This window comes from Papio anubis, chromosome 12 (assembly GCF_008728515.1).
Source record: "Papio anubis isolate 15944 chromosome 12, Panubis1.0, whole genome shotgun sequence".
NCBI classification, from domain to species: domain Eukaryota; kingdom Metazoa; phylum Chordata; class Mammalia; order Primates; family Cercopithecidae; genus Papio; species Papio anubis.
The window spans coordinates 108135372-108161188 of NC_044987.1; the positions used below are offsets into that span (position 1 = coordinate 108135372).

General features: G+C 42.3%; 1 protein-coding gene across 23 annotated transcripts in view; it reads left to right on the top strand.

Annotated features, from left to right (window-relative positions):
• Positions 1-23377, top strand: part of CTNND1 (catenin delta 1) — a 57696-nt gene extending 34319 nt beyond the window's left edge. For 6 of the 23 annotated variants that reach the window (XM_021925725.2, XM_021925731.2, XM_021925726.2 and 3 more), the window contains 15 exons: positions 309-844; positions 5622-6085; positions 7218-7401; positions 8246-8363; positions 9469-9622; positions 10046-10063; positions 10499-10567; positions 12024-12151; positions 12254-12404; positions 13142-13334; positions 14281-14395; positions 15578-15665; positions 18475-18537; positions 19584-19690; positions 20103-20483. In XM_021925725.2, the coding sequence (XP_021781417.1) occupies positions 309-844; positions 5622-6085; positions 7218-7401; positions 8246-8363; positions 9469-9622; positions 10046-10063; positions 10499-10567; positions 12024-12151; positions 12254-12404; positions 13142-13334; positions 14281-14395; positions 15578-15665; positions 18475-18537; positions 19584-19690; positions 20103-20267 (2553 nt within the window). In that variant the 3' untranslated portion in view covers positions 20268-20483. The other 17 variants (XM_003909818.4, XM_003909821.4, XM_003909819.4 and 14 more) reach the window with 7 other exon arrangements.
• Positions 23378-25817: the final 2440 nt, after the last annotated feature.

The following is a 25817-nucleotide window of genomic DNA, read 5'->3' on the forward strand; positions in this document are numbered from 1 at the left end:
AGGTGGGCGGATCATGAGGTCAGGAGTTCGAGACCAGTCTGGACAACATAGTGAAACCCCATCTCTACTAAAAACACAAAAAATTAGCCAGGTGTGTTGGTGTGTGCCTGTAATACCAGCTACTCGGGAAGCTGAGGTAGGAGAAGGACGTGAACCCGGGAGGCAGAGATTTCAGTGAGCTGAGATCACACCATTGCACTCCAGCCAGGGCGACAGTGCAAGACTCCGTCTCCAAAAAAAAAAAAAAAGAAGAGTTTAATTGCTCACTTCCTTAATTAGTTTTTCTTTTTCTTGTTTCCTACTTGCAGGTCAAGAAAGTAGTGAAGACTGTGACAACACGGACAGTACAGCCAGTCGCTATGGGACCAGACGGGTTGCCTGTGGATGCTTCATCAGTTTCTAACAACTATATCCAGACTTTGGGTCGTGACTTCCGCAAGAATGGCAATGGGGGACCTGGTCCCTATGTGGGGCAAGCCGGCACTGCTACCCTTCCTAGGAACTTCCACTACCCTCCTGATGGTTATAGCCGCCACTATGAAGATGGTTATCCAGGTGGCAGTGATAACTATGGCAGTCTGTCCCGGGTGACCCGCATTGAGGAGCGGTATAGGCCCAGCATGGAAGGCTACCGGGCACCTAGTAGACAGGATGTGTATGGGCCCCAACCCCAGGTTCGGGTAGGTGGGAGCAGCGTGGATCTGCATCGCTTTCATCCAGAGCCTTATGGGCTAGAGGATGACCAGCGTAGTATGGGCTATGATGACCTGGATTATGGTATGATGTCTGATTATGGCACTGCCCGTCGGACTGGGACACCCTCTGACCCTCGTCGGCGCCTCAGGTAGGCAGGAATAGGGAAGAGAAAAGGGTTTTTCCAAAACCAGGGGTAAGGGGTAGCTTTTCCTTCAACTTCTAAGAGCTTTTTGGGATCGGAGATACTTGTGGCCTCCTCCCCTCTGCTTTTTTTTGGGGTGAAAGGCTACCCCATTTTTCCCTTTTCTGACTTGGCTTAGTATTGACTTGCTATATATATAAAATATAAATGTATATCTGTATAATATAACTATATAATTTTTTAAATGAAAATAATATATTCTAATTTTATTTTTTATTTTTTATTTTTATTTTTTGAGATGGAGTCTTGCTCAGTCGCCCAGGCTGGAGTGCAGTGGCGCGTTCTCGGCTCACTGCAAGCTCCGCCTCCCGGGTTCACGCCATTCTCCTGCCTCAGCCTCCCAAGTAGCTGGGACTACAGGCGCCCGCCACCACGCCCAGCTAATTTTTTTTTGCATTTTTATTAGAGATGGGGTTTCACCGTGTTAGCCAGGATGGTCTCTATCTCCTGACCTCGTGATCCACCCGCCTCAGCCTCCCAAAGTGCTGGGATTACAGGTGTGAGCCACCGCGCCCGGACTTCTAATTTTATTTTTTAGAGACAGAGTCTTCCTCTTTCACCCAGGCTGGAGTGCAGTGGCGCCATCTTGGCTCACTGCCACCTCCACTTCCTGGGTTCAAGTGTTTCTCGTGTCTCAGTCTCCCTAGTTGCTGGGACTACAGGCAAGCACCATGACGCTCGGCTAATTTTTATATTTTTAGTAGAGATGCGGTTTCACCTTGTTGGCCAGGCTGGTCTCAAACTCCTGACCTCTGGTGATCCACCCGCCTTGGCCTCCAAAAGTGCTGGGATTACAGGCATGAGCCACCACGCCTGGTCCACAAGTTGTTTTCTATAATTTGAATATATGGGCCAGGCACAGTGGCTCATGCCTGTAATCCCAGCGCTTTTGGAGACCTAGGTAGGTGGCTCACCTGAGGTCTGGAGTTCGAGACCAGCCTGACCAACATGGAGAAATCCCGTCTTTACTAAAAATACAAAATTAGCTGAGCATGGTGACACATGCCTGCAATCCCAGCTACTCAGGAGGCTGAGGCAGGAGAATCACGTAAACCCGGGAGGCGGAGGTTGTGGTGAGCCAAGATCGTGCCATTGCACTCCGGCCTGGGCAACAAGAGCGAAACTCCATCTCAAAAAAAAAAAACAAAAAAAACCACAACTTGTGATTGTTATTAGTCTATGTCCTGAAGACTGAATTTTGCTTCTGCTTCTATGCTGAAGTTTTTGCTGTTTCTGGCTAAGATGTGACCCCCTTTTGGTGTTAGGCAGAGGATTCTGATGTCTGGGGCCATGGAATTCTTGCTCACTTCTTCTTGGGAATTTCTTTAGCTTCTGGTTTGGTATTAAGAACAGAGTCGGTCGGGCATGTTGGTTCACACCTGTAATCCCAGCACTTTTGGAGGCTGAGGCGGGCAGATCACGAGGTCAGGAGATCAAGATCATCCTGGCTAACATAGTGAAACCCTGTCTCTACTAAAAATACAAAAATTAGCCAGGTGTGGTGGCTCGTGCCTGCAGTCCCAGCTACTCAGGAGGCTGAGGCAGGAGAATCACTTGAACCCGGGAGGCAGAGGCTGCAGTGAGCCAAGATGCCGCCACTACACTCCAGCCTGGGCAACAGAGTGAGACTGTCTCAAAACAAAACAAAACAGAGTTGAAGGTTTTAGGAATACAGGACCAAAAGAGACAGTTAAGGATATATATAAGAACTTTCTTGTGGTGTTTTTAATCCCAAAGTTAAAAACAAACTTTGACCTCACAAGGGCCTTGACATTCTGTGCTTAGGGTCTTATTATTTGATTGTAAAGTGAAATTGTGGTGGCATCCTTGAGTGGGGGTTGGGGGGTACATCAGCAACACTCTGAAAGGTCACTAAGCAGCTGCCTACTCTGACTTTACTCCTTGTCCCTGGAGATTTCTTTGTTGATGTGAAAAAAGGAGTGATTGATGTTTGGACTGGTATATGGTTTGCCTTGTTGCCTTGAGAGAATGCTTTAGAATGGGGTCGACAGACCCCTGGAAAGGACCATGTAGAACTATTTTAGGCTTTGCAGGCCATGTATCATCTTTGTCATATGTTGTTCTTTTTTTCAAACAATCTTTTAAAAATATAAAAAGCATTCTGGGGGTGTACAAAAACAGGTTTGGCCCATGGGCTGCCAATGCTGCTTCAGAATAAATTAGAAACAGTGTTTTCCACGCAAAGAGAAATGATAAGAAACAAGGGATGATTTATGGTTGTCTTGATGGTAAGGATATCATAGCAGCTGTTGCTGAATTTCTCTGTATGGGGTCATGACCTTTTAAAGCAAATGCCTTGGTGCTAATTTTCTTCATATATTAGGTAGCTTTGGTTAAGAGTGAACAGGGCTGGGCCCAGGGGTAGAGGCCCCATTATCTAAGACTGAGTCACTCACCTTTCAGGTGTCTTGGATAGCAAATCCAACTCCCATGTGAGTCATTTTTATTCCTCCAGGAGCACCAGACCTCGGCTGGTGCAACCTAGAACAGTGGTAGATAACAGCCATCATTGAAGCAGTCTGTCCAGGGTGTTGGCTCTACTGCAAGTCTGCTTTTTCTGACTTCCTCATTAGTAAAGAGTGATTGGACCCAGATGGGTGTGGGTGGCCAGGTCATTCTCTGCCGTCCCTAGTTGTGCTAGTTCACATAGAGTTTTGGGCCGTTCTTGGGTTTGTTCCAGGGTAGCAATGGACTTGGAAACCTGCTTGACTAGCAAGAATATTTGCTGCTTCCTGTTCCAGGCTAGAAGAGTAATACGAGGTCAAACTTAAACAGTGAGGCAGTGATTAGTGGAAAAAGCACTGAACCCTGAGACCTTGGTTCTAGTTGTGCCTTTGCCACTAGCTAAGTAGCCTCAAGCAAGTCATTTGGTCTTCCTGGGCACAGCTTTGTTACTTGTAAAACAGAGGAAAGAATGTCCAATCCACTGCCTCTATATAGAAAAAGATATAAGATAGAGTTATTTGGAAATTTTGGTTATGGTAATTGTTCTTATAATTTTGTATATTAATAATAGAGGTTAAACATGTTCAATATGGAGCCTGAAAAACCCAGAAAAGCATACCATCTATTAATAAAGAACCACTGTTCACATTTTGGTGCATATCCTTTGAGGTTTTTTTATTGTACATGTAACTGTATCCTATTTTCCCTCTACAAAAAGGGAATCTTAACATACTGCTCAATAGCCTACTTTTAAAACTTAGCTATCTAAGCTATTCATTTTGTTTCTGTGTTTGTTTGTTTGTTTGTTTTTTGAGATGGAGTCTTGCTCTGTTGCCCAGGCTGGAGTGCAGTGGTGCGATCTCGGCTCACTGCAACCTCCACTTCCTGGGTTCAAGTGATTCTCTTGCCTCAGCCTCCCAAGTAGCTGGGATTACAGGTGCCCACCACCACGCCCAGCTAATTTTTATATTTTTAGTAGAGATAGGGTTTTGCCATGTTGGCTATGCTGGTCTTGAACTTCTGACCTCAGGTAATCCGCCCACCTCAGCTTCCCAAAGTGCTGGGATTACAGATGTGAGCCACCACGCCTGGTCCTGTTTCTGTGTTATTTTAAGACCATCTTGGTCATGTTTTACTAAATACTTTGTCCATCTGAATCACTGTTGCATAGTTGATGTTGATACCTGTGAGGCAGCCCTTCTGCTCAGGGCAACTTTGAGTATTTGGTGACAGTGGGAGTGGTTTTGTAGAACAAACAACGGCTTATTTGGAGAGCTCCACACAATAGATTCTCCTCTCCTGTGGGAGCCAGAAGAGATGAGCTCACAGATAATGGGTTTCTTTCTTCCTGGTAGTTATGAATAAATAATAGTGTGACAGACTCACCCTCTAGTGGTTGTTGGTAGTACTGGAACAGGAAGAATTGTCTCCTGGTTTGATTTTTCTTACTTTCAATTGCTTTCTCTGTTCCTAGTGGCTGGGCTTCCCAAATGTGATGTTGGTGAATAGGCTCCATTTTGAAAGAACTGGAGGTATTGTCTTTAGAAATTGGAGGATGGAATCTTACCGCTAACACATTTGTTGAGTAGCAGACATGACCTTGGGATGACTGTGAAAATTACTTTTCAAGTTTATACCTCATCAGTACCAAACCCAGATCCTCCTGTAATGTAGCAGGAAGCCCTTTATTGGTTTTTCTCTATCAATCCATCTTTTATAATTTCCAAAATAGGATAAGGAGAAGCTTAAATATGAAATGCATGTAAAGGTCTTAACCCGCCAGTTGTTTCCTGTGTGTTAATGCCTAATTTCCTGTTTGGTTAAGGAACTGTTCTCAGACTTCTGTGGCATTGAGTCAGTTGCTTTGGTTAATTCTGCTTTTTGAGAGTTTATCCTGATCTCTACCTAGAAAAGTTAATAGCTGTCAGGTATCATTCAAGTAAATGATAAATAATAAGGATTTGGTTCTTTCTTTTTGATTAGCCTCTCCTGAATGCTTGTTACTTTCTAAGCCTGCAGACTTCAAAGAAAAAAGTGTAGTTTTAATTAAATTGTAGGTGCCTTTAAGATTATTACCTTTTATTTTTCCTAACCCATTGAGGAAAATTGATCAGTATATTATTCATGCAAAGGAGAGAGAAGATGAGCACACTGAAACTCCAGTTAATCCTGCTTTGCAGATGAGGGTAATGGGAATGTCCAGGAAGCTAGCCATAATGACTTGATGTATTCTCTTGGTTATTCCAAAACTTCTCAGGAGCTACGAAGACATGATTGGTGAGGAGGTGCCATCGGATCAATACTATTGGGCTCCTTTGGCCCAGCATGAGCGAGGAAGTTTAGCAAGCTTGGATAGCCTGCGCAAAGGAGGGCCCCCACCTCCTAATTGGAGACAGCCAGAGCTGCCAGAGGTGATCGCCATGCTTGGATTCCGCTTGGATGCTGTCAAGTCCAATGCAGCTGCATACCTGCAACACTTATGCTACCGCAATGACAAGGTGAAGACTGACGTGCGGAAGCTCAAGGGCATCCCAGTACTGGTGGGATTGTTAGACCATCCCAAAAAGGAAGTGCACCTTGGAGCCTGTGGAGCTCTCAAGAATATCTCTTTTGGACGTGACCAGGATAACAAGATTGCCATAAAAAACTGTGATGGTGTGCCTGCCCTTGTGCGATTGCTCCGAAAGGCTCGTGATATGGACCTTACTGAAGTCATTACCGGTGAGTTCTAGGCCTAAGGAAAATTGCTAAGTCACTGTTACTCTCTAGTGATGTTAAGAACTAGAGGGATTTCCAGACCTTTTACTTTTGATGAAAGGTTGTGAAGTGGTGGCCTTGGGTCAAATCCATCTCACAGATTTGTTTGGATCACACAGCATTTTTGAAATTTTAAAGAACTGGTTGCTGATGTTTAAAATTCAGAAGATTTCACTTAAAATTCCAGATTCTTGGCTTCTATTAAAAATGTGGAAAAGTTGTTAACAATGGATCTCTTTTCTTTCCTAGCAGTATTTGGTCTGAACTGATTGGAGCATGTGTTCTCTAATTTACACTAATCTCCAACACATTCTATTATCTGACCAACTACAGCCGTTTAGGATGTTGTTTCCCAAACATGGAGCTGTCAACTGCTATTTTTTCACATGCTTGTAATTTCTTTTAAATATCTTCCTCTCTTGACTCACCTGCTTGGCCCATATAGACATTTAAGCTTGTGGTCCTTGCTTTATTTAGAGCAGTAGTTTTTCAGATTGTGGGTTGTGATCTATTTGTGTGATCCATTAGTGAATAAAACACAATTTTGTGGAGCATAATCAGCATTCCAAGGGAAAGGAATAAAGAAAAAGTAATATAGACCATTGCTTCTCAGTTGTGGGCCATTTTGCCTGCCCTGCCCTGAGGACATTTGGACATTTGTAGTGTTGGAGATGTTTTTGGTTGTTATAACTTAGAACAGGGGAAAGGGAGTGCTACTGGCATCTAGTGAGTAAAGGCTAGGTATACTGCTAAACATCCAGCAATAGACAAGACAGCTCCTCATAGCAAAGAATTATCTGGCTCAAAATGTCAGTAGTGCTGAGGTTGAAAAACTCTGGTATAGATAGATCGGAGAGCATTGCTTATCGTTAAATATTGCTTTACAAAACCTTATTTCATGATCTGTATGTTTATTTTGAGCTGTAATGTAGAACATGTTTCTTGCTGAGGTTCACAAACAAAACTTGAATATTACTACAAGGTATTTGGTCACTGGGAAAGACTGAGAAATGATATAATAGGGGATTCTCTTTGATGTTCTTCAGACATGTTGTCTTGAATGCTCAAGAGCCATCTGATGAGTTGTCTCTTCCAGGAACCCTGTGGAATCTTTCATCCCATGACTCAATCAAAATGGAGATTGTGGACCATGCACTGCATGCCTTGACAGATGAAGTGATCATTCCTCATTCTGGTTGGGAGCGGGAACCTAATGAAGACTGTAAGCCACGCCATATTGAGTGGGAATCGGTGCTCACCAACACAGCTGGCTGCCTTAGGTAACAATAGGGGCTTTGAGAATATGAAGGTGAATTTTTGAGGACTGACTTAAATTTCCTTAAAAAACAATTAAAATTCTTTAGCCTATTCTTTAGCCTCCATTCCTATCTGTATTGCATACTGTAACTCCAACCTGTCTTTCTACCTTTGTTGCTATTCTCTTATGTGTACCACATGTACCTATATCAGTTTTCTTGCTGTTCCCCACACATCCTCTTCACTTTATGCCTCTTTGACTTTGTTCATCTACTTTGGTAAGCTTTTGTTCAGCATCTACCACATGTAAAGTGGTCTAGTCCTGGACTTGTCTATGTCCTTGCCCTAGTTATCTGTATTTCAAGTCAGGCTGTGATAAATGCAGCAAAAGGGGTACAGAGCACTAGGAGGTTAGGGCATGAGTGAGGAAGGTCTGTTCTTTCCGTGAATGCCTTTCTCTTCTTATTTATCTTTTTGTGGTTAAACTCAAGTGCCTTTATTTTATTAAAATTTTCCTGACTTATTTTTATATCCTATACATGCTGCTATATAATCTGTCTCTCTTTGGAATACACCTCTGTGTGCTCTGTTCTACATATATATTATACTTCCATATAAGAAGTGTATATTCCATCTTGAATTACTGCATCTGGTATATATCATTAACCCCTACCCCACAGTGATATAGACATTCAGAAGGTGGGGACTGTTAATCAACTTTCTCTGAACTGCAGTACCTTGCTTATGATAAGTATTCGCTATTATAGTGAGTAGAAAAAAATATTCAGGAATCTTGTAGGCGTTGAGGGATATTTAAGGGAGGATTTCTGGATTTGAGTCATCTTGAAGCTTCTGGTTTCCCCTCAGGAATGTAAGCTCAGAGAGGAGTGAAGCTCGCCGGAAACTTCGGGAATGTGATGGTTTAGTTGATGCCCTCATTTTCATTGTTCAGGCTGAGATTGGGCAGAAGGATTCAGACAGCAAGGTAAGTGCTTGTCTTACCTTTAATGACTGAGTGAATTCCATTCACCAGAACTATGAAGTATCTGTAGGTCAGAGACCTATCATCTCAGGCTTTCAAGTAATGTTAACTATTTTTACTGGCCCCTACCCCTTATTTTTGAGACAGAGTCTTACTCTGTTGTCCAGGCTGGGGTACAGTGATGTGATCTCAGCTCACTGCAACCTCCGCTTCCTGGGTTCAAGTGATTCTCGTGCCTCAGCCTCCCAAGTAGATGGGATTATAGGCGTGCACCACCACGCCTAGCTAATTTTTGTATTTTTAGTACATTTCACCATGTTGGCCAGGCTGGTCTCAAACTCTTGACCTCACGTGATCCATCCACTTCAGCCTCCCAAAGTGTTGGGATTACAGGCGTTAGCCACTGTGCCCAGCCAAGCCCCTACTCCTTAAAGTGGACATTCAACTTAAAAGAAAACATGTGTTTTGTTCGTTTGTTTGTTTTTTTGAGATGGAGTCTGGCTCTGTCGCGCAGGCTGGAGTACATTGGCATGATCTCGGCTCACTGCAACCTCTCCCTCCTGGGTTCAAGCGATTCTCCTGCTTCAGCCCCTGAGTAGCTGGGATTATAGGCACCTGCCACCATGCCCAGCTAGTTTTTGTATTTTAGTAGAGACAGGGTTTCACCATGTTGGCCAGGCTGGTTTTGAACTCCCGACCTCAGGTGATCCACCTGCCTCAGCCTCCTAAAGTGCTGGGATTACAGGTGTGAGTCACTGTGCCCAGCTTTTTTTTCTTTTTTTAAAAATCTGTCACCTATATATTTTAAAGCTGCTTAGCTGTCTTCCAAAATTGTACATTGTCTAAGTAGTAAGAATGATGATCCAAGTTTCAGTCACACACCAAATAGTGGCAGAAGCCAATAAGTCCATAGTTGGGCCTTCCATTATTAGCCTGAGGCTACAGGGATTTCAAGAAGCCTGGAGCGCTTAAGAGGCATCCTGAGAAGTTATGGATTGGGTTATGCATTTGAATATCAACATTTTAATACCTGAGTCATGGAAACCTGTGGAGAAATCACAATAGACATTCTTTTTTCTCATTGGCCCTTTTATCTTGTGTACCTAAGCTTGTAGAAAACTGTGTTTGCCTCCTTCGGAACTTATCATATCAAGTTCACCGGGAGATCCCACAGGCAGAGCGTTACCAAGAGGCAGCTCCCAATGTTGCCAACAATACTGGGCCACATGCTGCCAGTTGCTTTGGGGCCAAGAAGGGCAAAGGTGAGTCTTGGTTCCTGTTTCTTACTCTTTAATGTGGGACAGGGAAAGGAAGGAACACTTTAGCTTAAGATACAAAATACTTGGCAAGCAATATGGGAGTCTGCCTGGTTACAGATGTCTTTTTGCTTTGCTGCTTCTCCTGTGTTGTGTGCTTCATTCAAGGTTTGGTGGTGGGGTGGTGGTGGTGGTGTGTTGGTGGTGATGGTGGTGGTGGTGGTGGTATCAATGAGTGGGGCAGTGGAAAATGAGAACTCAACTAATCTGGGACCTTCTTCCCCATACGTCCTTTGCATTTTCTGTGTTTTTCTTTTCTTCTTTGTGCTTCCCTGCTTATTTGCCCATGATTCTGCTGACATCTTTCTCCTGCATTTTTCTTATTTCTTTTCTCTTCTCTGCTTTCTGCCTTGGGTGATGCACTGGAAGATGAGTGGTTCTCCAGAGGTGAGTGGAGTCTTTTAAGGTGCTTATCTACTTCTAATTTGCATGTTTTGGTTTTAGCTTCCCTAGTATGTCCTTGCCTAACCTTTCCCTGTCTATGCATGTAGGAAAGTTCAGTTGAGGAAGACACTGAAACAGGTTTAGCTCTTTGGAGCTAATAGCTCATGGCATGCTGTTTCTGGGCAGCAGTCCCCATTATCAGAGCTCAGGACAATAGCATCAACAATGGTCATCCTCATCTTACCTATCTGCTGCCTGTTTTCTATCCTTGTTTCTGAATAGTCCCCTGCTGGAACAAGTTGCCCCCACCCGCCCTTTGCCCCTCGTGGTGCATCTGTGATCAAAAGGTTCTGACCGAAGAATGAAAAATGTGCCAGGTGGAATCTTTTCTATTTAAAACTGACTTACCCCTTTTCCTGCCCTTTTTCATTTTTATAGGGAAAAAACCCATAGAGGATCCAGCAAATGACACAGTGGATTTCCCTAAAAGAACGAGTCCAGCTCGGGGTAAGTTATCTTCTCAGTCTCCAAAGGTCTCATAAACATAGTACAAAGATAAGATATTTGGTAACTTAACAGCAGACTTTATGTAACATGTTTATTGTCCTCTCTTTTCCAACTTACAGACTGAAATGATTGTGAAAGTATTGGGAAGCTGTATAGTATTACAGCAGTAACTTACAAAGGACTACTTGTTAAGGCAGTTATTCAGGTTACTTGAGGATAGAATAAGGTCCTGATGGTAGTCTAGAGCAGAAATTTGGGAACCATAAATGACCACTACAGTGCCTGAGACTTAAACCTCACTTTTAAAAGAAGCTCCTTTACTAAGAAAGATACTTTTTAGGCTGGGCGCGGTGGCTCATGACTGTAATCCCAGCACTTTGTGAGGCTGAGGCGGGCAGGTCACCTGAGGTCAGGCGTTTGAGACGAGCCTGGCCAACATGGTGAAACCCTGTCTCTACTAAAAATGCAAAAATTAGCTGGGCATGGTGGCGGGTGCCTGTAATCCCAGATACTCTGGAGGCTGAGGCAGGGGAATCGCTTGAACCCGGGAGGCGGAGGTTGCAGTGAGTTGAGATCGCGCCACTGCACTCCAGCGTGGGCGACAGATAGAGACTCGTCTCCAAAAGAAAAAAAAGATAATTTTTACACTTTACTATAAGAAATTTGGATCTTTATTTTCATCAATACAGTGAGTCCAAAGTTCACAGCTCTCCATGGATATAAAAATTATAAACGTTTAATCTGTAATGGACCGTTGTAGTAATTGCAAAGATGGGAAGAATGACTGGGTTAAGTTAGAAATAATTGATTTGAGATGAGGAATTTTTAACCTTGAGTGCTGTCAATGAGCTAAATGGAGCCCCTGAGCGCTCATGGTAGAACCAAAGGCAAAGCTATGGGAGAGGAGGCAAGAAGGAAGGAAAGAGAGGAGTTGAGTATAATGAGTTGATATTTGTTCCACTCTTACATTGGATTCATTAGTCTTTTTTTTTTTTGAGACGAGTCTCACTCTGTCGCCCAGGCTGGAGTGCAGTGGCGTGAACTCGGCTCACTGCAAGCTCCACCTCCCAGGTTCACGCCATTCTCCTGCCCTTAGCCTCCCGAGTAGCTGGGACTATAGGCGCCCGCCATCACGCCCAGCTAATTTTTTGTATTTTTAGTAGAGACGGGGTTTCACCGTGTTAGCTAGGATGGTCTCAATCTCCTGACCTCGTGATCTGCCCACCTTGGCCTCCTAAGTGCTGGGATTACAGGTGTTGAGCCACTGTGCCTGGCCTCATTATTCTTAAGACATGGAATTTGGCCTCTAAATTTGCTGTAGAGAGTGTGAGAGAGTTTAGGGAACCTGATGGTATAGAACATCAATCGGGAGTATTAAGGCTGGACTCCAGCCAGCTAGAGCCTGGTTTATTGGTACTGATTAGCACCTTCTGCCTTCTTTTTCTCTTTTGTGCAGGCTATGAGCTCTTATTTCAGCCAGAGGTGGTTCGGATATACATCTCACTTCTTAAGGAGAGCAAGACTCCTGCCATCTTAGAAGCCTCAGCTGGAGCTATCCAGAATTTGTGTGCTGGGCGCTGGACGGTAAAGTACCTTTTAGAAAATGGATTTGGAGATGGGAAAACTTAGATAACTAGTTTGTTGCCATTTGTAATTTGTTCTACCCCTTTCTATGTGCTATTCTAGTATGGTCGATACATCCGCTCTGCTCTGCGTCAAGAGAAGGCTCTTTCTGCCATAGCTGACCTCCTGACTAATGAACATGAACGGGTGGTGAAAGCTGCGTCTGGAGCACTGAGAAACCTGGCTGTGGATGCTCGCAACAAAGAATTAATTGGTGAGGAGTTGAATGCTAACTATTACCTCAAAATCTAGTACAGTGTTTGTAGTCCAGCAGATGCCTCTAATTTATTGAATTTATTGAAATGACTGAAGGGAAGGACCCTCCCCCGCTTCATAGTTCATGAATGCGAGAGTTGGTAAGGGTTTTAATTTAATGGTTCTTGGAAAGAAAGCAAATGACAACTCTTCAAAAATAGAATAATAATTGCTATTATTTATTGAGCACTTACTTTGTTACTAGGCATTGTTAAATGCTTCTGTGTTTTCATTTAATCCTCACCACTTTACAAAGGTCCATTTTTTTTTATAGGATAAGGAAATTACTTAACTCATGGAAGTTAAGTAAATTGCCCAGAGTTAATGTAGCTAGTTAGTAGCGGAGCCCAGTTGTTTATTTATATTTTAAATTCATAATAACTCTTCTATCAAATTATTATAATATTCAAGATATTTTCATTAGAGTATCTGAAAGGACTGTGTAGCTTATCTAATATACAGTATTTACACTTTCAATGTAGTTGAAGTAGAAAAGAAATAAAGGAATAGGTAGGACAGTAAATCCATGGCTATTTCAGGTCCTTAGCCCTTTTGAGATGATAATCCTATAGGATAATGAAGTTGATTCTTATGGACAGCACCTACACTTGATATGATTAATGCAATTAAGTATAATGTAAGGCTCTTCATGACCTGACTTGATCTTTTCTCCCTGTATACATTCTTTCTGACTAGGTAAACATGCTATTCCTAACTTGGTAAAGAATCTGCCAGGAGGACAGCAGAATTCCTCTTGGAATTTCTCTGAGGACACTGTGGTCTCTATTTTGAACACTATCAATGAGGTTATCGCCGAGAACTTGGAGGCTGCCAAAAAGCTTCGAGAGACACAGGGTATTGAGAAGCTGGTGTTGATCAACAAATCAGGGTGAGCTTACCACCTAAAATTACAATCAGAAGAATTTGAGTGAGTGGGGAGTTGTTTCCTTCTTTTGGTTACTAAGAAAAAGGAAGCCGGGCGCGGTGGCTCACGCCTGTAATCCCAGCACTTTGGGAGGCCAAGGTGGGCAGATCACGAGGTCAGGAGATCGAGACCATCCTGGCTAACACAATGAAACCCTGTCTCTACTAAAAATAGAAAAAATTAGCCAGGTGTGGTGGCAGGCGCTTGTAGTCCCAGCTACTCGAGAGGCTGAGGCAGGAGAATGGTGTGAACCTGGGAGGCGGAGCTTGCAGTGAGCCAAGACCGCGCCACTGCACTCCAGCCTGGGCGACAAAGCGACACTTCATCTCAAAAAAAAAAAAAAAAAAAAAGGAAATTTCCCCTTATTTACATGTAAAGTGTGAAGAGCTATTGCTCTATTACCTGTCTTGATGTTGATCCATAAATTAATAGGCTCTTATGTCAGACTTTTTTTGTGTCACTATTTGGGGTAGAATACAGGATTTGGTAAAAATTTGATTTAACCCATTTTGGCATTTATATTCTTGTTTGAGACAGAGTCTCACTCTGTCACCCAGGCTGGAGTGCAGTGGTGCAATCTCAGCTCACTGCAACCTCCACCTCCCGGGTTCAAGCGATTCTCCTGGCTCAGCCTCCTGAGTAGCTGGGACTACAGGTGTGTGCCACCATGCCCAGCTACTTTTTTATATTTTTGTGGAGATGGGGTTTCACCATGTTATCCAGGATGGTCTCCATCTCCTGACCTCAGGTGATCCACCTGCCTTGGCCTCCCAAAGTGCTGGGATTACAGGCATAAGCCACCATGCCCTGCCCCTGGCATTTATATTCTTATGTTATTAGACGATATAGGGTCTAAGCTTTTTTCCTGGTCTTATATCCAAATTCCATATGGTGTTACTTTCCTCCAAAGGAACCGCTCAGAAAAAGAAGTTCGAGCAGCAGCACTTGTATTACAAACAATCTGGGGATATAAGGAACTGCGGAAGCCACTGGAGAAAGAAGGATGGAAGAAATCAGACTTTCAGGTATAGTAACTTTTGAGACCAAGACTTTGACTTTTTTTTTTTTTCTTGGTCCCAGGATAATGCTTCTGTTGTCTTTGGTTTCTGCCATTTCACCATCATGTTAAATCTTTTTTTTTTTTTCTTTTTTGGAGACAGAGTCTTACTCAGTTGCCCAGGCTGGAGTGAAGTGGTGCAGTCTTGGCTCACTGCAACCTCCACCTCCCGGGTTCAAGTGATTCTTGTGCATCAGCCTCCCCAGTAGCTGGGACTACAGGTGCACGCCACCATACCCAGATGATTTTTTGTATTTTTAGTAGAGATGAGGTTTCACCATGTTGGCCAGGCTAATCTTGAACTCTGAGCTTAGGCAATCCGCCTGCCTCGGCCTCCCGAAGTGCTAGGATTACAGGCGTGAGCCATTGCACCTGGCCTCATGTTGAATCTATTTTTGACCCATATGTCTTCATTAGGAATTATCTGGCCAGGCGTGTTGGCTCAAACCTGTAATTTGAACACTTTGGGAGGCTGAGGCAGGTGGATTGCTTGAGCCTAGGAGTGTGAGACCAGGCTGGGCAACATGGTGAAACCCATCTCTACCAAAAATAGAAATAAAAGAAGTAGCCAGTTGTGTCATTTGCCAGTAGTCCCAGCAACTCAGGAGGCTGAGGTGGGAGGATCGCTTGAGCCCAGGAGGTGGAGGTTGCAGTGAGCTGAAATCACACTGCTGCACTCCAACCTGGGCAACATAGCTAAACCCTGTCTCAAAAAAAAAAAAAAAAAAAAAGAAAAACATTTGGTTTACTCCTCAAAAGGATGATGTGTCTACAATTCATTTGTTGCTGACACAGCTCAGGCATTCCTCTACGTCATAACATGCTTTAGGTGCAGGTGATAATGAAGGATGATGGCCTTTTTGCCCAAATCTACCATCGCCCTTTGAGAGAATTTTTACTATTCTCTGAAACTTATTTTCTTCTGATAGTATCAACATTTGGATCCTTTGTAATCTCCTGTTCTGGAACACAAATAGAAGCCATAATATCCTAGTTTGTTTCACTATCTAGGTTATTTATTCAACTCTTATGAGTTGCTTTTTTGTAATTCTATTTGGGAATAGGAACCTAGAGGTTTATGCCCATTAGAGCATAAGATATGGGTGAATTCAGTATTCTGTGATATTATTGCGTTTGTGTTTGCCTCTAGGTGAATCTAAACAATGCTTCCCGAAGCCAGAGCAGTCATTCATACGATGATAGTACTCTCCCTCTCATTGACCGGAACCAAAAATCAGGTGCAGTATCCAGAAGGCACACCCTCTCCTTTTAGCCACTCTTGCTGTTCTAGGTGGCTTACTAACAAGTAGGATATATATTATTTCTGAATTAAGTAGTCTTTTGGGGGAGGGGAATAATTCTCCACTCCAGGATCCTACTGCAGAAATGGGTAGGTCTAAGCATTAGAAATTAAAACAAAACAGGTAATTAGCCTGAGTGTGATTCCCTTATCATTGCTTGTGAACTTAAAACACTGGAAAGTGAACTCTAGTCTGTTTTCTCTATTTTTTCTCCTTTTAAATTTCCATTTAATTCCGAATATTATAATAGATAATTACTATTTTAAAATTACAAAATATAAACAATCAGAAAAATAACAAAAAATCACTTGTTTCTATTATCCAGAGAAAACCACTTGTATCTTTTTAAACATTTTTACCATGTGAGCAAACACATTTTTCCTCTGAGATGAATTATATATTTTGTTTTGTAATTTTTTTCTTTTTCACATGAAGTGTATATTGTGACCATTATTATCTTAATCACACTTGCCTTTTTCCTTGATTATTGGTTCTTAAAGTGTGGTCTGAGAGTCCCAAGACTGTTACCATTTGTACTTATGGCACAGAAAGCAGTGATGCTTCTGGTGACTTAGCAGTGACATAAAGCTGAATGAGTCATTGTAGTCTTCATTGCCACTCACATAGGTAAAAGCAGAGAGCCATTTTCACTTAATTGGAGAAGAAAAAAAATCAGGCCAGGTGTGGTAGCTCATGCCTGTAATCCTAGCACTTTGGGAGGCTGAGGAGGGCGGATCTCCTGAGGTCATGAGTTTATGATCAGCCTGGCCAACATGGTGAAACCCCATCTCTACTAAAAATACAAAAATTAGTTGGGTGTGGTGGCGGACCCCTGTAATGCCAGCTACTCAGGAGGCTGAGGCAGGAGAACCACTTGAACCCAGGAGGCGGAGGTTGCAGTGAGCTGAGATCGCACCATTGCACTCCAGCCAGGGCAACAGAGTAGAGACTCCATCTCATAAGAAAATAAAAATCACTTTTATTATTTTTCTACCCTTGAGTATACATCTTTTTAATATTCTGTACTGATGAAATAGCATATTAAAGCATGATGGTTGTCTTAAGGAAATGTACTTATGTTATTGTTTCAGTTACTAGTTAGACTAGCCACTTTTTAATTGTTTATTTATTTATTTTGAGATGGGGTCTCCCTATGTTATCCAGGCTGGTCTTGAACTCCTGGTGTCAAGTGATCCTCCTGCCTTGACCAAGTGTTGGGATTACATCCTGCACCCAGTCACACTAGCCACTTTGTTTAATGGAACACCATTTTTACTTGGAAAAAAATGTCTGGTAGACAAAGGGATTATTCAGATGTGCGCATTTGGCAGACATTTCCTCAAAAAATGAATGCGATAAGCTTGTTGCTTTGAGGAAAAGAACACAGTGTTTGCTGCCTGAGCTTTCAAGTGGAAATTGTAGTTTTGAAAAACTTTTATTTGCTACTGTGAGCCTGGTAACTTCCCAATACTGAAAAGACTTTTCTAGGCTGAGTGCAGTGTCTCATGCTTATAATTTAAGTACTTTGGGAGACTGAGGCAGGAGGATCATTTGAGCCCAGGAGTTTGAGACTAGCCTGAGCAACGTAATGAGACCATGTCTGTACAAAAAAATTAGCCAGGCATGGTGGCACATTCCCGTAGTCCCAGTTACTTGGGAGGCTGTGGCAGGGGGATCACTTGAGCCCAGGTGGTCAAGGCTGCAGTGAGCCATGATTGTGCCACTGCATTCCAGCCTGGGCAACAGAGCAAGACCCTGTCTCAAAAAATACATGAATAAAATTAAAAAAGACTTTTCTAATGAAATAAACAGTGATATTAACAAATGTGATTTCAAAATATTGTATAATGCTATGTGTTAGCATTTTGAACATCTGGATAACTTGAAGCAGTATTTTGCAAGTGACAAATGCATATGTCAAAATCGCACATAGGTAATTGATCCATTAAAAGTGCAAGAAGGACCGATGGATTTTAATTAAACAGTATGAAGAGATTGTTAGTTATAGATTCCACATTACTATCAACTGTTAAGAAACTACTATTAATTAATATACTATTAAAGAATAATAACCACAATTATCTGAAAAGACTATTAAAATCATCCTCTCTTTTCCAACTTTTTATCTGTGTGAGGCTGGATTTTCTTGATATACATTAACTATAATAACATATCACAACAGATTGAATGCAGAAGCAGATATGAGAATCTAAGCTAAACTTCAAAGAGATGTGCAAAAATGTAAAGGATTTTATTAAAGATTGTTTATGGTAACATGTAATAAGTTTACTTAAGTGAAATAGATACTTTAAACTTCTCAGTATGGTAACAGTTAATACATATAACTCACACCAATGAAGGTTCTTTAGATCCTCATAATTCTTAATACTGTAAAAGGACCTTGAGACCAAATAATTTGAAAACTGCTGGTTTAGATGGAATTGTTTTTTGATTTAAGAGTCTGTAGGGGCCAGGTGTGATGGCTCACACCTGTAATCCCAGTACTTTGGGAGACTGAGGTGGAAGGATCGCTTGAGCCCAGGAGTTTGAGACCAGTCTGAGCAATGCAGTGAGACCTCATCTCTACAAAAAACTTAAAAATTATCCAGGCGTTGTGGTGCACATAGTTGGTGCTAAGTAGAAGTGTGAATGAAGGGAAGAAAGGAGGACCAGAGAGCAATTTTCATGATGTGGACAGATTTTGAAGAATTGTTTTTGACATGGATAACTTTCTGACTTCATACAGATAAGAAACCTGATCGGGAAGAAATTCAGATGAGCAATATGGGATCAAACACAAAATCGCTAGGTATGTGATTAATTCCTGCCTAAGGATGTGGAGTAATATTTCACTGGGCTAAGGAGAGCTGTCTAGCTCTACAGTTTTTTTTCTAACACCCTTAACCATTTACCATCCTGGGAGAGCATTGGCTGATCATTTCCATTTTGAAGTATGTAAGGAAATTTAATAAAATCTGATCTGCCTACTTTTTTCACATTCCTACATGCTCAAAGGTTTTCAGAAATCTTTCTATGCCTCTCCAGTTACTACACATTCAAGTTTGTGTCCCTAAACTTATAGCCCATTATATTCCTACCCCAGTCTCCTTCTCCGGAGTAAATGGATACATTCTGTTTCTGCCTAACTATTCTGCTTGCTATTCTGTCTTTTCACTCTGTAGTTTGATTCTGCTCATGTAATACCTCTTACTGGTATGTCCTTCCCTTTTGCTTTTCCAAATTCTTTTTGTCTCCAAAGGTTTAACTCAAGTCCTGTTCTCCCTTGTCAGGTCCTTTCTAACGATTGCAGCATATTTCACTTGCTCTTCTTTTAATTCCAATACCATTTTCAGACAGACCTCTTGTTTAGCTTTATTATGCCATATTCTGGGTGTTTTATACATATTGTCTTCCATCTTAGATTCAAGATTCAAGTTCTGTTTTTGAGACAGAGTCTCACTCTTCCACTCCCGGCTGGAGTGCAGTGGCGTGATTCTCATACCTCAGCCTCCTGAGTAGCTGGGACTACAGGTGTACACCATCACACCTGGCTAATTTTTATATTTTTAGTAGAGATGGGGTTTCGCCATTTGGCCAGGCTGATCTTGAACTTCTGGCCTTAAGTGATCCACCCGTCTGAGCCTCCCAAAGTGCTAGGATTACAGGCATGAGCCACCGCGGTCAGCCAGATTCAAGTTCTTTAAGTTGGGACCATCAGACTTCAATGCCTTTCTGGAGCATTTGGCAAGCTCAGTTCCCAACAGTGGTGCCTAATTACACCCATCTGCTTGATATATATTGTACAGTAGAGGGGAATGTCATATTTCTGCGTACGTTTTTTTTTTTTTTAACCAGATAACAACTATTCCACACCAAATGAGAGAGGAGACCACAATAGAACACTGGATCGATCGGGGGATCTAGGCGACATGGAGCCATTGAAGGGAACAACACCCTTGATGGTAAATTCTTTTTATATACTGCTATCTGTCTAAGGCTAGTTCTATTTTGAATCCTATGTGTTTTGTGAAATACAAAAAAAAATACAGAGAAAGATCACATCCTTTTCTGGTAGGGGTTTTTAGGAAAAAGTAAGGGTTTTGTCTCATGTTGGGATTTCGTGGGCCGTTATTCTGCAGTGGTCAAAATGGGGGAAGCATGTCTGTAAAAGTGTTACTGATATGACTAACACTAACTGATCTATTTTCAAACATTACCTTTTTCCTCTTCCTCCCTGTTTATGAATGTTTTGCCCTTCTCTTACTATTATATCTTGTTTTGTTTGAGTTTACAAATTTTCAGAGTTTCCCTAGGTCTGGCACACACATGAGGTTCCTGTCTCTACTCATACTAACAAATTGCATGTGTTCACAGCAGGACGAGGGGCAGGAATCTCTGGAGGAAGAGTTGGATGTGTTGGTTTTGGATGATGAGGGGGGCCAAGTGTCTTACCCCTCCATGGTATGTTCTTCAGTCACCCCCAAGATTGTCCTTGAGGAAGGAGGCTCCTGTGTGCCAGCAATTTGTCAATCATGCTGATCTGATCAGGCCAGAGGCTAACTAGTCTCAGCCACATGGGGCTCGAGGGGTTCTGCTTTTGTGATTATTACCTCTTAAGAGTCTGGGACATGCAGCTGGTAATCTGATTCTCCATTATGTGCTGCTTTCCTGTTTCCAGATTTGCTCAGCTTTTTTTGAGGGGGGGGGGTCTCCTTAATCCCAACCCCGTTAACATCCTCTCTTTCTCTTTTTTCTCCACAGCAGAAGATTTAACACCACTGTCTCCATTCCATCTGGGCTTATATGTACTTTTATTTTTTGGTGGTGAAATTGACTGATGATTTTCCTTTTTCTTCGCTGGACTATTGTGCCAACTGCCAGGCTGCCTCCTGCCCTTACAGCCCTACATGGCTGCCTTCTTTCCATCAATTCCCAACTTCTTCCGGTGAAGTTTAATTGTCTCAACGCTTCCCCCTCCCCCATTCCCTCCATTTTCTCCCAAGAAGCCTGACTCAGTTATTTGCATATTTTGAGAAACTGCTGCAGATTAGTTCTTTTTGCCAGTTCTCCCTGGAACTCTTGGCCTTTTGTGGAGGGAGGGATGGAGAGAATAGCAATCTTCACTGGAAGCCGTGGGAAGAATTGGAAGTTACATGCTGTATATGCAATGTCCAGCAGTCTGATAAACTGATGATTCTTAATCAAGATTTTTTTCCTGGTGGGGAAGGGACTTTTATTTTCTTTTAGAGAGGGGAAAGTGTGAACTCTTCCCTTATTCCTAATGGCTATTTTTGAAGCAAAGAAGGCCGGCAACATTGGCACATGCCACCTGGCAAAGGACCCTTGAGTAAGTGAAGGTCTCCTAGAACTGGGATTAAGAAACCTTGCTCTCCTCATCTCCAAGGCAGGGACCATCAAGAACCTACAGACTCCATCTCTTCTGCAAGCCTCATGCCAACCCTGGGCTATTGCTGCTGCCCCTTAAACAGAGGCTGTCCTTAACCCACTTCTCCCGCCCTGTGATATGTCTGCTGAGTTGGCCTGGCCATTTCCAAGAGGCTATAGAAAGGGGAGAATGTCAAGGAAGACTTTTGGTTGAGAAGGAGCAGAAAGATGTGTTTTTGGGAAGAAGAAGACCTCTAGGAGGAGCTAGTAGGAATGTATATGAAACGATTAGTCTGAAACTGGCTTCCCCACTCCCCTGTTTCTCCTTTTCCTATCCTTATAGGCCTGTCCCTTGCCTCTGCCCTGGATTGGTTGGCAAACTAAAGGACTTGATGTACATAACTCCTGTCCCTTTTACCCTTACAAGGTGGGGATTGCCCCTGGCTTTGCCTCTTCTTTGTGCCTTTGGCCTGGGGTGCATCTCCTCCCGCCCTTCCATGTGCCTTTCTTTGCCTCTGCAGTCTCATTTCTCATAATTTTGCAAATTATATTTTGTTGCTTTCTTACCTACTATTGGCCCTAAATAGCAGAAAGAAGAGAAGTGACCTAGAGAACCTCAGATTCTTCACTGAGGATTGGTATAGCCATGATTTCAGTCATAGCAAGCTTTTGCTCAACAGCATGTGGGTGGGATTTTGCCAAAATTCTATTCTGATGAATCTCAAAGTAAGGTTGGTAAGGGAGGTGAGTGGTGTGACTCTTACTCCTTAGGTGCCCAGAATTTACCATCATCTCTGAAGGAGTTACAGGGAAGTGGTCTCCCCAATTGTCCCCTCCCTCCAGTATTGCCTCCTCTCACTTTAGCATATATTAATTAGCAGGTTGGGCTAGAGAAATCAGCTGCTATGCGGGTTGATTATTATTATTATTTTTAATCCTTTTCCTTATTTGCCTTCTACTCCCCTTAATCTAATCTAAAAGCTCTGTTCCATGCAACTGGAGTTCTTTATCCCTCTCTTCCCCTTCCCTTATATATTGAGGCTATGGGGTAGGAGAAAAGTGCACAACCCACCACCCCCTTTACTCGTGCATTAAAATTTCTCATTTACCCTTTCCCCACTTTCCATTTCTTCCCACTTTCATCTACCTTTTCTGGCAAAAAGGAGCCTTTTGCTCTCTGTGACCCCTAAGAGCATACTGCACAGGGGAAATTGCCCCATCCAGACCTGGCTCCACTCTTGATTTCTTTTGTCCTCTTCTGCTCTTTTCCTGGTGCTCTTTTTTCTCGGTGGGGTGTGGGTAATAGAACAGCCATGGGCTTTTGGGGACCTTTAACTTTTTTTTTCCTCTTTTGTTTATAAAAACACTAAACATTCAATTCCAGAGAACCAAAAATCCCACCTTCCCACCGAACACTACTAAGGGGCCTGTGTTCTGCTCCATACCTTTTCTCTTTTCTTTCTGTCTTGTTAATGCTTTTAAAAACAAATGAGTTTTTTATATAAATAAAGTTTTTAAAGTGTGTATGTGGGGGGTCTGTGTCATTTCTTCACTTCAAGCTGTTATTTCTTCCCTGCTTTTCATCTTTGTTACTTCCTTATGTATCAGTGTCCTTTCCAGAGCAACCAGAAGGAGGTTATACCAGGATTTATTTTGAGCTCAGCCCCAAGTCTTATTAAGCAACATTCTTGTTAACTATATGTGAAACATTTTTTTCTTCTGAAGATTCTTAAAAATTGAATGTGGCTGACGTTGAACATGGGAGCTTATTGCTAACTTAAGAGATAGGAAACTGAAGCATAAAGAATTAATGACTTACTTTAATTACTGGGATTCTTTTGCAACATTTGACAAAACTAACATTGAATAAAGTCCACTGTAATATGTAGCCCTCTTAAATATAACACTTAGGACTAGAAGATTAGAAACTACCAATCCCAACTACCTAATAGGAAAATGTAGGATCAAAAGGCCCATGTATATAAGTACTGACCACTGGGCCATAATGTTGCTTCTCAGGCTATATGCAGTCCTTTAGTCAGAAGTCAGTAGACAGGCTTATTTATTAATATTTTACAGACCGTATTACCTGGATTACCAGGAACTGTCTTTGCTGCAGAGACCAAGGGTTAAGATCTATGGGAAGAGACTTATTTTTCTGAGGTCGTTATGTCCTGTCATATAATTAAAGACTAAAGAGAATTTATGTGAAATGCTTTCTGTATGCCCAAATCTTTAGATTAAAATTATATAGCTGCTTCTGATGATGGTCCTGTCTTGTTTTATTGAACTAGGACTTGGGTATGAAAACTTTCATGGGCTAGTGAGACCAGGAAATCTACCTTTTAAAGCTTGATTTGTGTCTAACAATTGTAGTGTTAGACTAGAGGATGGAAGTACAAAGCCAAAAAGCTGTTTAGAGTTTACTTTCCAAAGAGTTTTGATAGCCCTGCTTGAGGTGATTTTTATCTATGTAGAAAAACCTGGCTACTTGGTCAGCAACACTTTATTTCCCTGTTATGTTCTTATTCACTGCATTGAGCTAGATATACAAACCCTACTCTTCTCTCTTCCTCCTGGATTGGTCCATTTGTTTTATTTCATTCAATAAATATTTGCCAAGCATCTCCTATATGCTAAGCGTTGTGTCAAGGTTAGGTTTAGAGAGTGAAACAGATGGATCTTTTCTCATAGATGGCAATCCATGAGAATCATGTATAGCTAAGATCAATGATCAGATGAGATTGTGTGCGTTCAGGGTGGTATGGCCGTAGACAAGATCTATGATCTTAAAAACACTTCTCTCTGTGCCGTATCTAAATACAGTGAAATGTTACACAGAATGTTGTGTAAAGGCCCTATCTCACAAGTTTCTTGATACTGATGTACTTTGTGACAGAGGTCAAAGCTGGGACTTCACTTGGCCACTTTTTTTTTTTTTTTAAAAGACAGAGTCTTGCTCTGTCACCCAGGCTGGAGTGCAGTGGTACAATCTCAGTTCACTGCAACCTCTGCCTCCTGGGTTCAAGCGATTCTCCTGCCTCAGCCTCCCGAGTAGCTAGGATTACAGGTGCGTACCACCACGCCTGGCTAATTTTGTATTTTTAGTAGAGACGGGATTTCACCATGTTGGCCAGGCTGGTCTCAAACTCCTGACCTCAAGTGATCCACCCGTCTTGGCCTCCCAAAGTGCTGGCATTACAGGCGTGAGCCACTGCACATGACCGGCCACTTGTTTTTCTTGCTGAACTAATATTCTTTGCTACAAACTGGAAACACCTCACCCAGGAAGAACTAAGGACCAGTCTTTTCATATCATTTTTTCTCATTTTGTCTATTTTTATTTCTGAAGCAAAGGTTCTTAATATTTTCATAGATGGAATTGACTAGACCTAGCCCTATAGACCTGAGCAACTTACATAAGAATTCCCTGTATGCTTGTTGAAAATGCAGAGTCCCATGTTCCATTTCCAAAAATTGATTCAGTAGGTGGGACTCAGGAATCTAAACTCATGGTAAGTCATCCAGGTTATCCTCTTTTTTTGGGTTGGGGGGACGGAATTTCGCTCTTGTCACCCAGGCTGGAGTGCAATGGCGCGATCTCAGCTTGGTGCAACCTCTGCCTCCCAGGTTAAAGTAATTCTCCTGCCTTGGCCTCTTGATTAGCTGGGACTACAGGTGCCCACCACCGTGCCCAGCTAATATTTGTATTTTTAGTAGAGACGGGGTTTCACCATGTTGGCCAGGCTGGTCTTGAACTCCTGACCTCCGGTGATCCACCCACTTTGGCCTCCCAAAGTACTGGGATTACAGGCGTGAGCCACCACGCCTGGCCCATCCAGGTTATTCTGATGTGCGTGGTCAGTTAACTGTGACTTAAGGGACTGATCTAGTGACTTGCTTAAGGTTACAGCCTCAAAGTGGAACCCAGGATTACTGGCTTCAACTCCACTGACAGTAATACTAGTATGGTGAATGTAGACAATATGATGTGGTGATCACCATTTTAAGAGAGCATTCATAGAGGAAACTTTATGTCAAAGGAATGCATTACTTTGAATAGAGTTTGAGATAATGGTGATAGGTTGGTGTGTGGTATCTGGGTAGGAGAAGATTCTCATCCTGAAAATCATATGTAGGTAATGCTCAGGTTGCTGAGGCAGGAAGCTAGCCCTTAATACGGGGTCCTCTAGGTCACAGAGAATCCCCTGGAATTGCCGACTTTGACTTAAGTGTTACTTCTAACTACAAAGGGTACCTCAACTGGGAAACAAGTAACCCCGTTGGCTAAAGCCAAGGAGACCACATCTGGAAACTTAAATCACTCTGGTAGCTTCCAGAGAGAGCTACCTCAGGAAAGCTCAAAAAAGAAACAAGATAATTGCTAGGAAATTTTTTTTTTCCACACAGCTTTAAGACTGTTCTGTTGCCTGTGTCACTTAACGCATTAGTTCAACTGATCCGTCCAGGATTTAGAGACAGACATGGATGAAGAGAAAGTTGGAGGAGGTAAGATAGATTGATTGGTCTGATCATTTTAACCTGACATATTTTTATCCTTTTATGCAGTGTAAAATGACCATGGATAGCTATCCATGAATGGACTGAGAGCTTTACACTTGTTATAATTGTAGGAGCTATAAGCATGTGGCAAGTAGCTGAAATTTTTTTTTTTTTTACCTGAGAAAAGGTGCTATACTTATC